Here is an 18,832-nt window from a genome sequence, read left to right as displayed (position 1 = left end):
GAAAGAGTATTGTGGTGGGGGGCACCACTCCCCTGTGCTGACAAGAATCACTGCTTTCAGCTGGCATCCCCTTGCTCCCACTTCCTGTAACCCTACATCTAGGACTGGATTCTGCTTTAGGGCTAGGGTCAGACATTCAAAAAGCCTGAGCCTGAATTGATGCAGTCTTTGTAAGTTAGTCTAACCTGGCTAAGCTAAATCAGTTTTGTAACTGGACAGACAGCCCAGACAGGTAGGCACATGCCTACAGTGGCTCAGGCTACAAGCCAGGGGTGCTAGAGCAGCTCTCCCTTCCTTCCACAGCATGGAGCTGAGGGGAGGGGTGTGGCCAGGCTACTGCAGGATGCGGTGAGTAGCCCAGCAGGGAATTGATAACAGTATTTAACACCCAATTTAGAAAACAAGGAGGGACATTACCAGCTGCTTGTTGATTCTGTCTGTTAGTTCATCAGGGACCTAGCCAGCATGTGGTCAGCTAGCTAATACACAGACACCTCCTCAGGAAGGCAGAGGGGACGGGGAGAATTCCTGCTTAACAGGGGGGGGGGGCTGGAGCCAGGGAGCAGAGGGGTGGGGCCAGCCCTGCTGTGGAGCAGAGAGCCCCGCCTAGCCCAGAGAATATGCCCAGATGCTTGGGGCATAAACCAGTTTGAGCCAAATCAGTTAAGTCTGATACTACATTCAACCAGATTTATCTCAAACCTGTTTAAGCCCTTTTCAAACTAGTTTATGTGCACTGAACATCTGTTCTGTTACAGGTTTAAACAAGTTTCTGGTCACTTAAACTGGTTTATGTGTAATGTCTGTCCCTAGGAGAAGCCCATGGGGTCAGAGGGAGTGAGAGGTGCCTGTCTGGTTCCAGACTGAGCCCTTGCAGCCCCAATCTATTCACTAAAGCCTGGAGAGTCCTTCAAGGAGAGTCCCCTGGAGTGTGAAGGCATTTCAGAGGAGGCAGCAAAGCCAATTCACTGGACTAGTTTAGTCAGGATGAGTCAATCGGGGGAGGAAGCTGGCATGGCAGAAGCTGCATAGTCCCCCATTGAGTGAATATATATGATGGGATGAACCATGCAGTGTGGCTGGAAGCTGGGGCCTGAACCCTGGTCCAGCCTAGTGGGCCTTTACTGATTAAATCAGGAGAGAAATGTTTTGATTGTGCTTTGGGACCCTTAACCTGTGCATGGGAGGGCAGCTTCTTGCACAAAACAGGATCTTGGGTTTCCCTGAAAAAGGGACATTCAAAGCTTGTGCTCATCATAGGGCCAGGACTTGGTGTAGCACCTCTCTCTGTCCCCTTCCTTCCTGACAGCCTGGATCTCCACTGCAAATACCCCTTCCAGTCTCCTGCAGGGAGGGAGAATAACTTGCCCATCAACCTTGCTGCTTGTAGCAATGCTGGTTTGAAGCACCAGCGGGTAGCAAGCTACAGAATACACTTGCTTCCTGAAGCTTTCCCTGGCTCGGGCTCTCCCTAAAGACCCCCTCAGAGCCATTATGGCAATGGTCACAGCTGCCTAACTGGTCACAGCTGCCTCTGTGCAGTGCCCTCGCTCACCTTACTGGAGTGAGAACAGGACCCAGGACAATGCCCAACACCTCCCCACTCTCTACCACTTGAGGTTATAAATTTTAGCCCCAGTCCCAGGCTGCCCTTGCAAGAGGGAAGGGAGCCTGCTGGAAACATGCATCCCCCTTGCATTGATCCTTTTGGCTCCAGCAGCAGGAGTTGATCCAGCTGTGCCTGTGACAGGAGATATGTGTGTTTGGAGGAATCCATGATGAGAGCCTGAAACTCACTCTGCTGGCTGCAGAAAAACTGATCTTCTCCCCTAACACCAGAGGGATCAGCTGCTATGAAAGTGCTGCCTCAACAAAACAGGATAAGTGCTAGGAAATGGTCAAGACTTACTGGGGGAAAGCCATCTGTCAAGGTTGAGCCTGTTCTTTCCTGGATCCTGTTGCTAGCTCTGCCTTCAGCTGCTCTTATTTGGGTTTATAGACACTGGCTCTTACCCTGGTGTAAATCATTGGTTTACCACAGCCTGAGATAAGAATTCAGCCCATAGAATTCAGGAGCAAGCTCACAGCTCTGCCTGCAGTTGGTTGAGGTAGAAAGGGCTGATGCTAAGGAGTGAGGGACACCTATTGCCCACACCAGCCTGAGCTTGGTGCCTGCCTGCTGCAGGGGCAGGGCTGCCCCTTGCCCCCCTTGCACCTTGTCTTTCATTTTCAGTTGTTGAACCGGGACCCTGTTGATTTCATCTGGGTTCCAAGTCTGTTTCACTTGGTTCCTGCACTATCATTTTGTTGTGCTGATGGGTTAGAAGAGCTGCAGGATAGGCACTAGATTTTCATCCACACTGGTCGCATCTACACACTCATTAATTCACTTTTGTTAATGCACATTAAATTTAGTACCTCCATTGTGGGGTACTAGAAAAAGGCACATTAGCGAAAGTGCGTGCTTTTTTGTGACACTTTAATGTGCGTTAAAATAGACTAATGTGAGTTAAAGCACTACCCCAGTTAAGGGCCAAATTCCAATGAGAACCATCCCTGGATAAATCTCAAAGAGCTCTGCAGGGGTTAACATGGGGCAGCCTGGGACAGACTTGGCCTAGGATCGCAGGCCTGTTTCTCTTCAGTATGGTAGTCTCCTCTCCCTGCTTTTCACCAGCCCTAAATATTGGGTCTGAGTGAATCTCTGAAGGAGAGTTGCCTTAGGGCTACTGCTGCCAAACTGTGTGTTTGGACTCCGGTGACAATGAACGCAGATTTCTGCCCCTGTTCAGCCTGGTGGGTTGGAGAAGGGGTTCTAGAAGTGGAAGGGTCATCAGAATCCATTTAGATATTCAAAAAATCTCTTGCTGTCAACTGCTTTTGACAGATTATAGCTGGTGCAAAATGCTACACCCTGCACCGCTTTCTAAATATGGCTTGAAACACAATGGGGAGAGTGCCTGTCTATCTCTTAAGTAAGGCTTCAACACAGCATCTTCCCTGGGTAATGCCACACCCATATAGCAAAGTTATATGAAGCATTTCCAGAGATGCAGCTCCCAGGCATTGCATCTAGCTAGCTGGTTGGTTATTCCTGCTTGCTCTGGCTGGAGACAACTGCTGGCTCTGGCTGTAGACAAAGATGCTCAGCCCTTATATAAAGCATGTGTGTGACCCCAGGAATTTCTTCACAACCAGTTGAAACCCACTCTTCTTGTTCTTTGGCATCTGCGTATGCATGTATAGCATTCCAAGGTTCCCTGGAATTATGATGGGCAAATCGGTGCAACTCCATTTGACAGGGCAATACTGATCCTTAGGGAGGCCAATACTTTGGAGGACTTGAGTGTGAGTCTCTTCTCTTCCACAGACTCCCTGTGTGACCTCAGACAAGTCACAGTCAGTTCAGTCATGCAAATACCACTGCCCTGCCCTACCACTCAGATAAATACCCTATAGACTGTGAGACAAAGAAAAAACTAGAACTCGTGGTTCCAATATGATACCTTTTATTAGACCAACTGGAAAATGGCAAGAAAATTGTCCTTTTCTGCAAGCTTTCGGGATCAAAGTCCCTTTGTCAGACTCTGGGAAAAGTGTAGATGGTATAAGATGGTAAAAAGTCCCCATAGGTAGGAAATAAACTTCATTTTTGCACAGAGGGAGCTAGAGATGGAAGTCTGTCCCTCTGGGTCCATGAGAGTGTCTTTGTGAGCTGTGTTGAGTAGCTCTTTGATGTGTTGATCAGGTAGATTTCCTTCCCTGAAGGCAGGGATGCAGGGAAGCAAAAAAACTTCCTTGTAGTTCTGCAATTAAGTTTAAAATCCAAAAGCAGCTAAAATTTGGTATCTTCCATGTTTCAGGGGGGTGTACTTGGTAGCTGTGTTGGTCTGAGACAAAAAGACATACAAAAAACTAGAACTTGTGGTTCCAAAATGATACCTTTTATTAGACCAACTGGAAAGTGGCAAGAAAATTGTCCTTTTCTGCAAGCTTTCGGGATCAAAGTCCCTTCGTCAGGGACTGTGAGGCACATAGATACCACAGTAATGAGAACTATATGTTTATCCTGGTTTCAGTGTCCTCTGTCCATATCCACTGCACTGCAGGGCAGCAGTTCACTAAATGCAGATGTGTTCCCCTCCCACCTCCTGGGGAGATGCAGCAATAGGTGCCAAGGACATTCAGCTATGCTGGGATAGTTGCATTTGTGTCTGTTCCTGACTCCCAGCTGGTTTGGGGCCAGGTCCATATACAAAACCAATGTAAATTACCCTGGAGTATGTGTTCATCTGTCTATGACCTGATTCTTGCCTGCGTTTGAAACTGCAGGTTGATTCAGAGATCAAAAGCGTGTTACACAATGGCTGGTACACAGCATGTGAGAGGCAGATGAACACAAACCCCAGCCTGCCCCGTGCCATAGTTTTGCGGCTTGAAGTGCAGCATTGTTGCCTGATGACCTTGGATCTGATCTCTGCCACATAGGCCCCCAGCAGGGTTTGCGTGAAGCAGCTTATTCCCAGAATTGGGTTTCATCCCAATGAAGAGCAGTAGGGGCTCCCATTTCTGTTTCTCTGCAGCTTCCTGTGTGACATTAGCTTGGGGTCTGTTACAGACTTGAATATTATTCCTTCCTGATAGCAAGTTTCAAACCTGTCAGTATTTTTTCTGGGGATTGAATCTTTTTGGCTGGCCCCCAGCCCCCAGTATTTCTGGTTAATAGTTGCAGAAATCTCATTCTTCTTAGGCTATTGTAGCCACAGTCACATCCAGCCTTCTCCATGTGGCTAAGGTCATTCTGGTTCCTACATCCTTGGTATTTCCTTCCCCCTGTGGGATATTAGTTTTGAGAAGCAACCATGTTTTCATTAATTGAAATCCATAGGTGCTAAGTTATTGGGTCAAATCTTCAGTTGGGGGGGAAAGTGGAGTAGATACATTGACTCCAGTAGAACTGCAGTAAGAGTGCAGACGCATAGTATGATTCCCATGAAGTAATTTATCCTGTATTTTAATCTGTAGTAAATTTATTCCATTGTAAATAGTGGACACATAACTAGGCTGAGCTGTCTGGCTGTCTGCAGTAGGTGCTTTTACAGTGTCTGGCCACTAGGTGGTGGGGCACCAAAGAGTTACCCCATGGATGAAATAGATTAAGGTAGGGTGCTGATCTTCTGGCCCCTAGGCAAGATAGGGCCTACAGAGCTATGTCATCCAGCCTGCAGGGCTCCCCAAAGGTCTACAAAGTTAGCGGTAGGAAAGCAGTGGCAGTATTAATTGCCACTCTCCCGTCGCCAAACTTCCAGACCCACGAGGAACTCCGCTGGCTGGATAACATGGCCCTGCATGCCAGATTGGGCTGGAGCAGGTCCAGATTGGGTCAGTTGGATCTGAGTGCACAGGTTTGAGCTGGCATGAAGTTGGATCAAACCAGCACAGGATCAGGCCCATGGACCAACCCTACATACTATCCATGCACAGGATCCAGCCGTCAGACCAACGCCACACTTATCTGGTCAGCAGGGTGGAAGGTTGGGCACCACTGAACTAAGGGAGTGGGCTTACAACACATTCTACCTGCTACTGTGTACTAAGAGGTAATTTTGCCCTAGATTTCACTGATTTGTTGCAGAGTAAGTGGGTTGTATGTTTGCAGCCTTGGGATCCAGGGGAAGAAGGTCTTCTTGTCCAAGTACAGTTGCTCCTCTTGGTTTGGGTAGCTGTGCAAGGAGTTGAAAAGGTATCAGTCAGCCTCTGTGATCCAGCTTCTCTCCTTACTCAGGCAAAATCCCCATTGATTTCTGGTACCAGGGGGCACAGACCTTCCTTCCCCTGGGGGACCAGGTCTGATTTAGTGGTGATATAGAGGGTGGTGGCAAGCATTGCATAGTCAGGAAGCAGAGGAGCAGAGAGGTCATTCAGTGGGTTTGAGCCATCCTCTACGAAACACAGGTAGATCTCTGCATAGAAAGGGCTGCTGCCAGGGAGCAGAACAGAGTCCTAGCAGCCTCTTTGCAACATTTCCTTCCTCTCACAGGTGGAAAGTGGTACAAACGGCACCTCAGCTACCGGATTGTGAACTGGCCTTGGTACCTGCCCCAGCACCAGGTGCAACTGGCTGTGAAAGCAGCCTTTGAGCTCTGGAGCAACGTCTCCTCCCTGGTGTTCTGGGAGGCGCAGGACGGTCCTGCTGACATCCGCCTGACATTCTTCCATGGTGACCACAACGATGGACTTGGCAACGCCTTCGATGGGCCAGGTGCTAATCACTCCCTCCTCGTAAGCTGCTCTTTTACCATGTGGACTCTTACCAGGCAGCGAGAAGTGGGCGGTGGGACAAGGCAGGGCTGCTCCATCCCATCAATAAAGCTCCTAATGATGAATAGCATGCTATGCTTCAAGAAAAAGGGTGGGCTTGACTGCTCTTGCATTGGGCTTTAGTGGTGTTCCTCCTGATTTACACCAATGTGAGACCAGTATAGGTGGGGTAGAACTTTCTAAGGAGGACCTGAGTCAGGACATTGGGATGGAGGGTGGCAGTGTTTGAATAATGCTCCAATCTGAGTAGAGAATGACTTGTCCTGGAAAAGATAGGTGCCTCACGACCTTTCATGACCACAGGAACTCCGGGTCACAGACTTTTAAAAACTCAGACTATTACCTCCCATGTCCATCACACCCTTTCTGAGGTATTGAGATCCCTGGTATCACTTCAGTTCATAGAGCCTTGAGGCAGTAGACGGTGAGTCATTGCAACATACTTAGTCCCACACCCAGTGCTTACCAATGAATAACAGAAATCATTTTAGCTTCTCTGTTGCTAAAAAGATTAGTCCCCGGTATCCAAGATCAGCCTTTTTCAAAGGCTTTTTAATTCCCACCCAAAACACTGTTGCAGTTAGTTCAGGCCATCAAAATGATCAATTCATTTAATCTTAAAGCATTATTGTCTTGGGCTGAGCTCCTTTTCATCATCTCTGGAAATAAATTTTTAAGTCTAAATTTTGTGTTAGATTCTCAATTTCACCAGCCTGAATAGCACTGCTGTGGGGCTGTTGGTGTCTTAGGGCCTTGTCCCACATTACATTTTATGATGTGTTAACCACACTTAAAACAAGCATCAGTGCATTCAAGCACATAAATGTGCTAAGAGCTAATCATGTTACACTATAGTGGAACTGCTCTATGGAGATGATGTTAGTGGTCCTTACTGGCTCTGATGCAGGGCCAGGGCTGGGACCTACAATCAGTGGTTTGTCAACTGCACACCTGGCTTCCAACCCTGTTCAGAGGGCTGGGATCATAGTAAGCATTACTGTGCGACTGCTTAGAAAACTTTCTAACACATAGTAATGCTTACTACTTTCTAAATAAAACGTATCCTAAGTGTAACATGCAACAGGACCCTTAAAATATTCAGTGAATGTTTGTGGAGCATCAGGTGGAATAACCTGGGCTGGCAGTTCACATCCAGCCTGGGTCAACCCTAATCTACAGGTCTCATTGGCTGTGTGAACTGATGGCAGCTCCTAGTGGAGAGACTTGCACCTCGCCAAACCACCACTACCATTTACATGCTTGTTGGTAGCCTAAGTAGAGTGATCCAGGCCTGAGTAGTCCCTTCAGGAGTCTTGTTCCTCAGTATGGATCTCCCTCATCATCGGGAGGGTGTGGAGGAAATCCTCCCTGCCAGTGCAGCACTGGGGGTGGGACTTGTCTAGAGGGGGCTGTCTATGCGGCTGTCAGTCTCACATCGGCACTGTATTTGTTTGCGCACGGAGCTGCTGCTGTGTTCTTAACCCTGCTGCGCCCAGGCATCCAGCCCAGAGTGCAGACCTGGGTGGGGAGTCTAACCTCCTCTGCCTCTTGTGTTTCACCAGGGGGGGCCCTGGCCCATGCATTCTTCCCCCGCCGTGGGGAGGCCCATTTTGACAGTGATGAGAGATGGTCCCTGCACAGCAGCAAGGGTCGCAACCTGTTCATTGTGGCAGCACACGAGATTGGGCACACCCTGGGACTGGAGCACTCGCCTGTCAAGAGTGCCTTGATGTCTCCCTACTATAAAAAACTCAGCAAGGACTTTGTCCTGAGCTGGGACGACATCCTCGCAGTCCAGAACCTGTACGGTGAGCTTGGCTTTCTCAGAGCCTCTTCTGACCCTTGGTCCTACCCACGAAGGGAAATCCATGTTGAATGCCAGGGAGGCAGGGCACCAGTCACAATAGGACCTCCTATTTAAAGGGCTTCAAGAGAGTGTATGAAGCCTTACAGACAGAGGGACAAAAGGACCTAAGATCCTTGGTCATAGCCCCCCTGGGTGGAGTCTATGTCAATTCAGGGTCACCATGCAGCCTGGGTTTACCAAAGAGCTGGGAGAAGCCACCTATGTTTTTGCCTGTCCAGCCACTGGATATGTCTTCTGCTTTCTCTTCCTATCACAGGGAAGCCTTCCAAGGGCTCAGCTGTGCAGCTTCCAGGGAAAGTATTTGCTCATTTCCAGGACTGGAGCCGTACCTTCCCAGGTGGCACTCAGCAGCAAGGCAGACATGTCTCTTATTACTGCCACTCCTTCTTTGATGCCATCACTGTTGGTGAGCATGTGCATGTGAACCAGTCTCTCAATGGTGGGCCCTTGCCTGGGACCCTCCCCCTGAACCACCCGGTTTACTGGAGTTGTTTGCCTTCCTCAAGGTCATTTATGGAAGTCAGAGGTGGAAAGGACTGAGATATTAAAGGGCTCAGGAAAGACAATTTGCAGTGAAAGACATACCAGGGGTATGTGGCATGTGGCAGCAGTGCCTCCAGGTGGAGGTGAGAATAGAGGGAGAGGGAACTTGCAACAGTGTTGATACTAGAGAAGAAAGGGTCCCCTAGGGTGAGTAGAGTGAGGAAGAAGTGGAGGGCATTGAGTGCAGGTCCAGAGGCAGAGAGGAAGTTGTGGTAGATGCAGTGGTGGAGCCACTGCTGCAGTGCCCTTCCACACACAGATTTATGCCCTGGTTGGTGCTGCAGGGGTGAGGTTGGTTGTGGGAACCTTGGCTCAGGTTCTTACCAAAGGCCCCTTGCTCATGTTCCTCTTTGTTTGCACAGATGCAGATCACAACCTGTACATCTTCAAGGGCAACCACTACTGGCTGGGGTCAAAGAGGGGAAAAGCCACAGAGCCACAGCCCCTGCAGACCCGATGGGCAGGGCTCCCAGCTGGCATTGATGCGGCTACCTGGTCAGAGGCAGATGGCAAATTCTACTTCTTCAAAGGTAATGAGACCTGAGGATGGAAGCGGGGAGCAACAAAAATCTCCCCCTTATGTCCTTGCTCTCTCTTAGTGTTGTCTATCTGTCTGTCCATCTGCAGCAGTGCCTGGGGGCCAGGGCACTAGAGCTGTAGACCACCTAGCACAAAGGGTTCCTGGTCATCACCAGGTCTCTTTGATGCCACCATAATGTATATAATAAATAGCAGTAGACTGGGAACTGGGACTCCTGGGTTCTATTCCCAGCCTGCCACTGATTCACCGTGTGCTCTTGGGGGAGCTCTACCCATTCTCTGGGCCACAGAGGAAAATGGCTGTTGGGATAGCATGAGCTGTTAACTGAAACACCCGAAGGCCACTCAGAATGGGGGCTTTGTCGCTACAGCTGGGCAGGGGCCAGCAGCCCCTCTTCCCCCTTGCTCCACCCCTTTCTGTGGGTTTGGGATCAGGCACAGCTTGTGAGCTGGACAAGCTGTTTGAAAAGAGCTTTTGTTCCCTTGCTTTGCCATAACCCAGCCCTGCTAGGGTAAGCAAGTGGCCAGAAACAGCCAGTGCTGGAGTTAAAGCATGGGAGGAAATGGTCACAAGCCAGGGATGACATGGAGATGCTTTTCTTCTTGCTATTATTTCTTTGTATCAGCACCACTGCTGGAGGCACTAGCTTGGGCTCTGGGCCTTGCAGTGCTGAGCATGGCATGAGCACCCGCTGAGAAGGCAGTGATGAGGCAGCAGGTTGTGAGACAAACAAATGGGGAGTGGAGGGAGAAGGATTATTGGACTGCGTTGGTGCCATCTCTCGTGTGTCAAGCAGGTGTCCTAGCTTACACAATTCAGCCTTATGAACAGCACACCGGCCTGACTTCTGTTTCCTGCTCTTTCCTGATGGGTGATTATGGGCCTTTCTCTGTGCCTCAGTTTCCCCTCTCTCCCTTCCTGTCTCCTGCCTAATTAGTTTGTGGTAGTTCTGTCATTCATCTCCTGGCTCCCATCTTCCTCAGGCTGTGTCCTGCTGCCTACACAGTCTCCGTCCATGCTGACCTAACCAGTTTTGTCTCTGCTCCTCCTCAGGTGGCCGATGCTGGCGATACAAAGGCTCCACACTGGAGGCAGGGTTCCCCCAGAAGTGCAGCACTAGCAATCTCCCCCGACACCCCAACGCAGCCCTGTACTTCCAGCAGCTCCACCACCTCGTCCTCTTCAAAGGTCCCAAGTACTACGTGGTGAGTGAGGAGACGCTGCAGGTGGAGCCCTACTACCCCAGGAGCCTGAGGGACTGGAATGGGGTCCCAGCTGAAGTGAATGGTGCCCTGACCCACCACGATGGCTTTGTTTACTTCTTCCAGGATGATCAATACTGGAAATTTGACCAGGGCAAGTTGCAGGTGGTGATGACTGGGAAATGGGCCACTCAGCTGCCATGGATGGGCTGCTGGGACGTGAATTCCAGTCAGACTCTCTTATGAGCTTCACTTGAAGGGACCATGACACCAAGGTGCTGACTGCCATGGTATGCAGTATGCATATGTAACAGAGGGCAGTCCTGAAGATGGTGGCTGGGATCCCCTGTCTTCTCCTCTGATCATAGGAGAAGGACTCTTATTCCACAATCCACGTGGCTCACCAGGTTGGGTCTTTTACCCAAATACCTCTCATCAGTCATCTACTTGAACTCCCATCTCAGGTTTGCATCACAGTGACTGTCCAATGTAATCAGAGAGTCTCTTGCCCTCTGAGGAACAGTGGACCTATCCCTTCATCCTGAGTGCACTTCTGTGGGTCAGGCTCCTCTGCGCATACCCCCCTATACACGGGCAAAGGCAGCCCTTTTACAAAGCACTGAGAAGATGCTGTTCTCAGGAAACCAACCTCCCAGTTCAACAACATCCCCACTCATGAATAGGGATCACTGGTGCTATGACTGGGGAAGCCCGATCAATCTGGAATAAACAGTCCTGAGCTGTGAGGGTTGCGTTGGTTGGGATCTTTTTGGATGAAAAAAAATTGAGGGTTTTTTTTTGTCCAGAAATATCCTTTTTGTTTTTTAATATTAAAAAATCCACCTCAGAACCCATTTTTTTCCAAATATGTTGCTTTTTATGTTTTTATGGGAATTTTTTATTAAAATGGTTTTTTGACATTGGTCATTGGTTGTTTTTTTTTCACTGGACCATGAACCAAAACCCCCTCCAGGGTTTTTGATAAATGAATAATCATGGTAGTATTTTCACTTCAATAAAAAAAACAAAACACACAAGCAAAGAATAGGCCCAGGTTAGATCTCTGAAACAAACATAATTTGTAAATTATTTGTGAATTTGGGCTGATTTCCTCCACTTTTCCATCATTTCTGGTCTTGGCTGTGTTGGCTGGAGATGAATGAGAATGAATTTGCCTTGTTTCATCTTTTCAAAGGGCAGTTTCAGAGACCAGTATCGGGTAACATAACTCACTTGTTGGGAGATCCAGAAGAAGGTGCAAGTTGCATCATAGATTCATAGATTGTAGAGTCGGAAGGGACCCCAAAGGATCATAGTGTCCGACCCCCTGCCCCAGGCAGGAAAAGGACCAAGGTCAGACGACCCCAGTCAGGTGCCTATCTAGCCTCCTCTTGAAGACCTCCAAGTCAGGTGATAGCACCACCTCTCTTGGAAGCCCATTCCAGACTCTGGCCACCCTTACTGTGAAAAATTTCTTCCTAATGTCTAACCTGAATCTACTCTCCACTAGTTTGTACCCATTATTCCTAGGGGTGCCCTGGTAAATAGTGCATCTCCAACTCTCTGTTGTCCTCCCTTGATAAACTTATAGGCTGCTACAAGGTCTCCCCTCAGACATCTCTTGTGAAGGCTGAAGAGATCCAGATCGCTCAACCTCCCCTCGTAGGGTCTTGCATGGAGGCCACTAATCATATGAGTGACCCTCCTCTGCACCCTCTCCAGATTTTCCATGTCCCTGTTGAAGTGCGGTGCCCAGAACTGGACACAGTTCTCCAACTGCGACCTGACTAGTGCCACGTAGAGGGGGAGCATCACCTCCCTCGATCTCTTGGTCATGGATCTGCTAATGCACGACAAGGTTTGGTTGGCTTTGTTGATGGCTTCGTTACACTGTCGGCTCATGTTCATCTTGCAGTCAAATATGACTTCAAGATCCCTCTCAGCTGCTGAGCTGCTGAGGACGTCATCCCCCAGCCTGTAGGTGTGCAGGGGATTCCTCCTTCCTAGGTGGAGTACCTTGCATTTGTCTTTGTTGAATTGCACCCTATTTCATTCTGCCCATTGACCCATCCTGTCCAGATCGGCCTCAATCTACTCCCTGCCCTCCAGTGTGCCAACTTTGCCCTATAACTTGGTGTCATCTGCGAACTTGGACAGGTTGCTCTCCACACCTTGGTCCAAATCGCTGATGAAGATATTAAATAACACTGGTCCAAGGACCGACCCCTGCGGGACACCACTGCCCACCCCTTTCCAGGTCAAAAACGACCCATCCACCACCACTCTCTGAGTGCAGTCCCTAAGCCAGTTTGCCACCCACGTGACTGTGTTAAGCGTCCACTCCACAGCCTGCTAGTTTCCCTATGAGAACAATGCGAAACAGTATCGAAGGCCTTCTTAAAGTCCAAGTAGATGACATCTGCCTCAGCTCCAGTGTCACAGCAGTGTGTTACCTGGTCATAAAAGGCTGTAAGATTTGTCAGGCAGGATCTACCTATGACGACCCCATGCTGGTTACCTTTCAGCATCATTTCCCCTGCTGGGCCTTCACAAATGCACTCTTCAACAATTTTTTCCAGTGTTTTCCCAAGGATAGAGGTAAGACTGACTGGCCTAAAGTTACCTGGCTCATCCCTTCTCCCTTTCTTAAAAATGGGCACCACGTTGGCCCTTTTCCAGTCCTCAGGGACCTGGCTGGAGCACCATGAGTGCTCAAACAGCATCACTTTAGATAGGCATCCATTTGCTGCCATGTAACTCGGGCACCACACATGGATGCCTACAGGCTGCAGTTGTGCACAGCTGGGATGCTGAGAGAGCATCCCAATGAGTGGGCCTGGGGATGTGTGATTGATTGTACAAATGCAAGATTATACTGTCCTATAAAACACTGCACAGACCTGTTAAAATACCTATGAAATGTGTTGTGATTCTGAATTAGCCAAGAGTGTTCTAGCAGAAGGTATCATCTAAAGGCAGCAGAAAGCCCATGCCTGGAGGCTCTTCACAAGTGACATCCTTTTTGCATACCAACATGTCATGGCCTAGGTAGCCCAGGAAGCCAGAGCAATAGCACTGGCCTTCCATGGCAGAAGTCACGCAGCAGCGTGTGCTTCTGTGCCCCAGAGGGCCCATAAGCATGTTTCTCTGTTGGCTTTCTGGGCAGTCTGTGGCTGTGCTGACCCCTGAGCCCAGCGGAGCAGAATGTCTCTGGGGAGGTACATGGGATCTGTGAGGGGCTGCCATGAAAGGTATTTGTACTGTCTTGCTTCCACACCTGCAGCAGCCCTGCCTCATGTCCACTCTGGAGGTCTCCCTGGGCACTTGCACACATGACGGGCATTTAGTTCTCAGGGTTTTATTCTATGGTGACTAAATTGAAATGGTGGGTTTTTAATTGAAACCCACCATATCAATTTAGGGGCTTCTGTCATGGCAAGAGGCCCAATCATTTTTTTTCCCCCTCGGTGGAACCTGCCTGCAGCTGGGGGTCGAGCTGCCAGCAGGCCGAGTGGCTCCTGAGCTTCAGGGGGCCCGGGTCCTTCCCTCCACAGCGGTGGTGCCCCCAGGGCTACCCGTGTGGACCACCTATGGGCCAAATGCTGCCCCAGCTTGGAGGCAGCACCCAGCTGGATCCAATTCTTCCCTGAGCTTGCCAGGGCTTCCAATGCCTTGTGCACTGTCCCCGTCACCTTTCTGCTGCCTGGAGCCTCCCAGGAATAGGTTGGCTTGTCCCTAGGGCAGTGTGGGGAGGTGGCAGGAGGGTGGCTGGGTATGCTGGCAGCCAGAGAAGGTGGTGGGGACAGTGCATGGGGTGCTGGAAGCCCACCGAGCCTGCCTGGGTTTCCAGTGCCCCATGCACCATCCCTGCCGCCTTCTCTGGCTGCCAGCATACCCAGCCACCCTCCTGCCACCTCCCTGCACTGCCCTAGGGGCAAGCCAGCCCGTTCCTGGGTAGTCCCAGGCAGCAGGAACGTGGCTGGGACAGTGCACAGGGAGCTGGAAGCCCCGGCATGGTCGGGGAAGAGTTGGATCCAGTGGTGTGCTGCCTCTGACTTCGGGCAGCATCCGGCCTGCTAGCTGCCCACCTGGGTTGCTCTGGGGAGTGCTGCTACCATGGAGGGAAGGATCAGGGCAGCTCAGGGGACATTTGGTCCACCGGCAGCTCGCCCCCTGGCCGTGGGAGAGGTGAACAGGCTCTGTGGGGGGAAAAAAAAAGGGAATGAGCCCCTCGGCAATTCTGCATTCAGCAGGTGCCTGCGGCGGCCAGGTACCTGCTGAAAGGAGAAGTGTCAAGGGGCCCAGTCCTTTTTTTTCAGCAGAGCCGGGGGGTGTGCTGTCAGATTAAAGGCTGCAATATTACAAGTAGCAATGTTGCAAACTAAACTACACGGGGATTAGTTTGCAACATTGCAAATTCATTTGAAACCCCCAAACCTTGTGCACATGTAACGTATGATGCTATTAAGCCAAACAAAGGAAATTTTGGTCATGTGTATGTGGTGACAATCGTCACATGTACAAGCGCCCTCCTGACTCTGAGCCACCAGCTCCCATCTGCCGCTGCTGTGCTTTGCCTCGGCTCCCTTTTCACCCCAGCAGAGGGCACTCCTGGACTTTCAAGGCCTGAACAGTAAAGCAGCGTTTTCCTGAGAAAAGCTAAATGCCTGTTTTCTGGAGTAAAAGGGCTTTGTGTGGAGAAGGGTGGGGTGGTGTCTTGACCTTCCCCTTGGCCCGAAGAGCAGGGCCTGGAGCATTCCTGGGCAATGTAGTGAGAGCCAGACCCTGCTTCACGCAGGCAGGCTAGCAGCGGTTCTTTGAGCTGAGGTGACCAAAGGTCCGAAATTCTCCATGACAGTCGTGAGCTTTGGGGCCGTGTCCTCCTTCCCCTGTGAGTTGTGGAGATGTGAATGTAGCCCTGAATTTGTAAATCAATCCTGAATCCATGTGGGTGGGTCACAAGGGCGGATACAGGAAGGAGTTAGGGGAATCAGCCAATACGCTACACGTTTCTACAGTACCGGGCAATGACATGCAGGTACGGTGCTGCCTCCCGCTGGGTAATTCACTCCGTCTGTCAGCAAAGCAAGTCCATGGCTGAGAGATTGCACTGAGACTCCTGTCCTCATTATGGGAGCCTCCTGGTTCTCTGGTGAGCAATCCCACATACATCTTTGGCAAAGGGCTGTGCCCTGAAGATCACCAAGTTTGAACTATTTTGGACTCTGGTGGGGGAGCAAGTCCCAGAGTCCTGGCCATACATCCTGAGGAACAAGGTAATCTTTCAGATTACCCACATTGCAAACCCCAGTAACTGAAAGCCAGTGTGCTCCATCATTTAAAAAAAGATAAGAATCAATGGGACGTGGGTATTCAAATCCCTTGCGTAGGTTTCAACATGGGACCCTTAGTTTACTGTATAGCTAGCTCTCACGATCATTTGTGTCTTCCTTGAAGCTCCAGCTTCTGGAGTCATGTGATTTAGTGAACATCTTGGCTTTTATTTAAAAGAAAATTAGGGTGTTTTACACATGCTGGTGGTGGGGATGCTCTGATTAAAGCACCCACAGCATCTCATGCATCAGCATCCCTGTGCTTCAAAATGGGGGGGGGGGCGGCGCTTCAAGTCAAGCTCATTCAACAACCTTTAGTTAAAATGCCCCCACTGCCATTTTGAAGTGTAGGGATGCAGATGCACAACACACGGAGGCTGCTGGAGCTCACTAATTAGCATGCTACAGCAGACTTGATTTAATCGAGTCTGCTCTGATGCACTAATTATAGCGCATCGAAGCAGCCTCCCTGCATGTCTATAGGCACCCTAGTTCTTTGCTACCTCTGGGTTGCAGTGAAAAGCTTGAAAATGTGACCAGACTCACCAGAGCGAGTCTGGAAGGCCTCAAAACCTCATGGCAAGTAAAAAGGACCCAAATTGAGGGGTTATTATTTTATTTTATGGATTTAAAGCCAATCTGGTGACTGGCAGGGATGACAAAGGGGAGTCTGGTTTGGTTCTTGTTTGAATAATTAGGGTTGGCATTGCTAAGCATGTCCTAAGAGATTAGCTGTCAGCAGGAGGACAGGTCGGCTGTGTTCGTGGTGCGCGGGGTAGATATCACAGCTGTGTACTAAGGAAGGCTGAAACTCAACATTCAAAATGGTGACACACAAAACACATTATTTCTGGGTGGGGAAGTTGCCTGCTGATTTGATGGTGGGATCTGCCTGTCGGCAACTCGATCCGGATGTATCACAAACAGCTTTGTTCAAACTGCAACGGCACTGACAGATTGTGCAGATTTCCCGTGGGCTCCTCTTATCAGTGGCCACAGCCTGCTTAGCAACCTTCCCCACTTCAGAAACAACACTGAAGAGCAAATTGAATGGTGCAAAGCATTCTGGGATTTGCATCAAAGTTTATACTAAATGAGAGCAGCATCCTGCCAGGTGCTGAACTCCCTCAGTTCCCCAGGGAGGGGTATGTCTCCTTATAAGATCTGCAGCCCCCCCCCTCCAACTGGCAGGGATGTCTCCAGGCTTTGATTGTGATTTCCCCGTGCTGGTGTAGAGAGGATTAACTCCTGGGTGTCCAGGTAGAGTCCATGTGTGATGCTCGTTCTCTTGAGTTGGTTTAATACGGCAGGACTGGCCCCTTAAGAGCCCCGCACCTTCCTGCTCTGGCCCTGCAGTCAGTCTCCCACCCCTTTCTGGGGAGACAAAGAAAGGGGCCTATGCTCCTGTTTGCTTTTCTTCATGCTGCGACATGCCAGTGGTGTTCCTTGTTTGCTGTCTATTGAGGTGCTGGGATGCTGGAGGGTCAAATTCTACCCGACAAAGGGTACAAGCTGCACAACCACACAGTAGGTGGGCAGAGGACAGGCTGGCTAAATTCATTCCTGCGTAGACTCCACCTACTTCAAATGATTCCCCCACCCCATCCCCAACTCCACACACCTCCATGGACAGTGTGAGTTGCACTGGAGCCCTAGATGGGAGTCAGTCAAGGCTAAGAAAGGGTGAGGGAAGAAATATTTATGCAAATAAAGGAGGCTGGGACAGCAGGCCACACTTGCTACTCAAAAAGGATGGCAGCTCCCTCGCCTGCAGGGGAATCAAGCAGAGAGCTACTAATGAAACAGCATGTTCCTGGTGGCAGCGTGGATTTGTTTTACTTGATGAAGGACAAATAGTATCTCATGCAGTGTTGGAGTTTATCCAAGGCTGAGTGTAACACACTCCCTTAGCAGACTCAGGAGCCAGTTTCCTCATAAAAGCTAGTCCACTTATTAGAGATATAGCTTGTAGCCATGTTGGTCTAAAAACAAAAACAAAAACACACAAACCCAAAACAAAAGCAGACAAAACTCTTGTGCTAGTGGTGATATCTTTTATTAGACCAACTAAATAGTAGCAAAAAAAATTTTTTCCTTGCAAGCTTTCGGGTCCAGGCACCCTTCTTCAGGCAGAGGAGAGTTCAAAGATTGTAAAAGTTCTCTCAGGTAGAAAAGAAACTTCATCTTGCATATTCACAGAGCAACTTTTTCACAAATGGACTTTGAAACCCAGGAGAACCACACCATCCTTTACCACCCCTGTGCAAGATGAAGTTTATTTTCTACCTGGGAGAACTTTTACAACCTTTGAACTCTCCTCTGCCTGAAGAAGGGCATTTGGACCCAAAAGTTTGCCAAGAAAGACTTTTTTTGCTGCTATTTAGTTGGTCTAATAAAAGATATCATCTCTAGCACAAGAGTTTTGCAGTCTGTTTATTATACATGCAGATAGCCTCTCACCACAGCAAGCAAAACCAGTACAGGTGCAAAGAACAAACACAGAATCAAACATTGGGTTTTTCCCTCAGACTAGGAGGAGAAACACAGACCCTATACTTCTTCCCAAGGCCCTACCTCCAGCTTTCCTTCCTGGGAGCTTTTAACTTCCTCTGAGCCTAGTCAATCATCTCTGTCAGCTGACCCAGAAGTCTTTAGCTGGTAGGTTATTAGCCCCCTGCAGCTGGGCTTCAGCTCCTGAGCCATGCACATCGTTACACTGAGCCATAGTCAGGGTTAGAGACAATGAGTGTCTATACATGTGCTCCGGGGGGCACTTTAATTAGAACAAAGCTGAAAGCTGCTCTAATTAAAGCGTCCACAGTGTTTCATGTATTTAACATCCCACACTTCAAAATGGAAGCGGTGGTGCTTTAACTAAAATTTGATTAATTGAGTCTTCTCTGACACCTGCTAATTAGCATGCATCGGAGCAGAGTTCTGTCACATGTATAGGTGCCCAATGATTAGCATCTTCTCTCCAAGGATCTAAAGACACCTAATATACAATCCCTGCAACTCTTGTGAG

The 18,832-nt window shown here is 49.4% G+C and overlaps 1 protein-coding gene across 2 annotated transcripts in view; it reads left to right on the top strand.

Annotated features, from left to right (window-relative positions):
• Positions 1 to 11,362, top strand: part of MMP28 (matrix metallopeptidase 28) — a 28,898-nt gene extending 17,536 nt beyond the window's left edge. For both annotated transcript variants that reach the window (XM_025193790.1, XM_006037341.2), the window contains 5 exons: positions 6,041 to 6,262; positions 7,884 to 8,129; positions 8,445 to 8,594; positions 9,094 to 9,261; positions 10,326 to 11,362. In XM_025193790.1, the coding sequence (XP_025049575.1) occupies positions 6,041 to 6,262; positions 7,884 to 8,129; positions 8,445 to 8,594; positions 9,094 to 9,261; positions 10,326 to 10,720 (1,181 nt within the window). In that variant the 3' untranslated portion in view covers positions 10,721 to 11,362. The remainder of the gene's footprint in view (positions 1 to 6,040; positions 6,263 to 7,883; positions 8,130 to 8,444; positions 8,595 to 9,093; positions 9,262 to 10,325) is intronic.
• The last annotated feature ends 7,470 nt before the right edge of the window (positions 11,363 to 18,832 follow it).

Source organism: Alligator sinensis, unplaced genomic scaffold (genome assembly GCF_000455745.1).
Source record: "Alligator sinensis unplaced genomic scaffold, ASM45574v1 scaffold345_1, whole genome shotgun sequence".
In the NCBI taxonomy this organism is placed as follows: Eukaryota; Metazoa; Chordata; order Crocodylia; family Alligatoridae; genus Alligator; species Alligator sinensis.
Note: the sequence above shows the minus strand (reverse complement) of the source record. Positions and strands in the feature narration are given on the sequence as shown.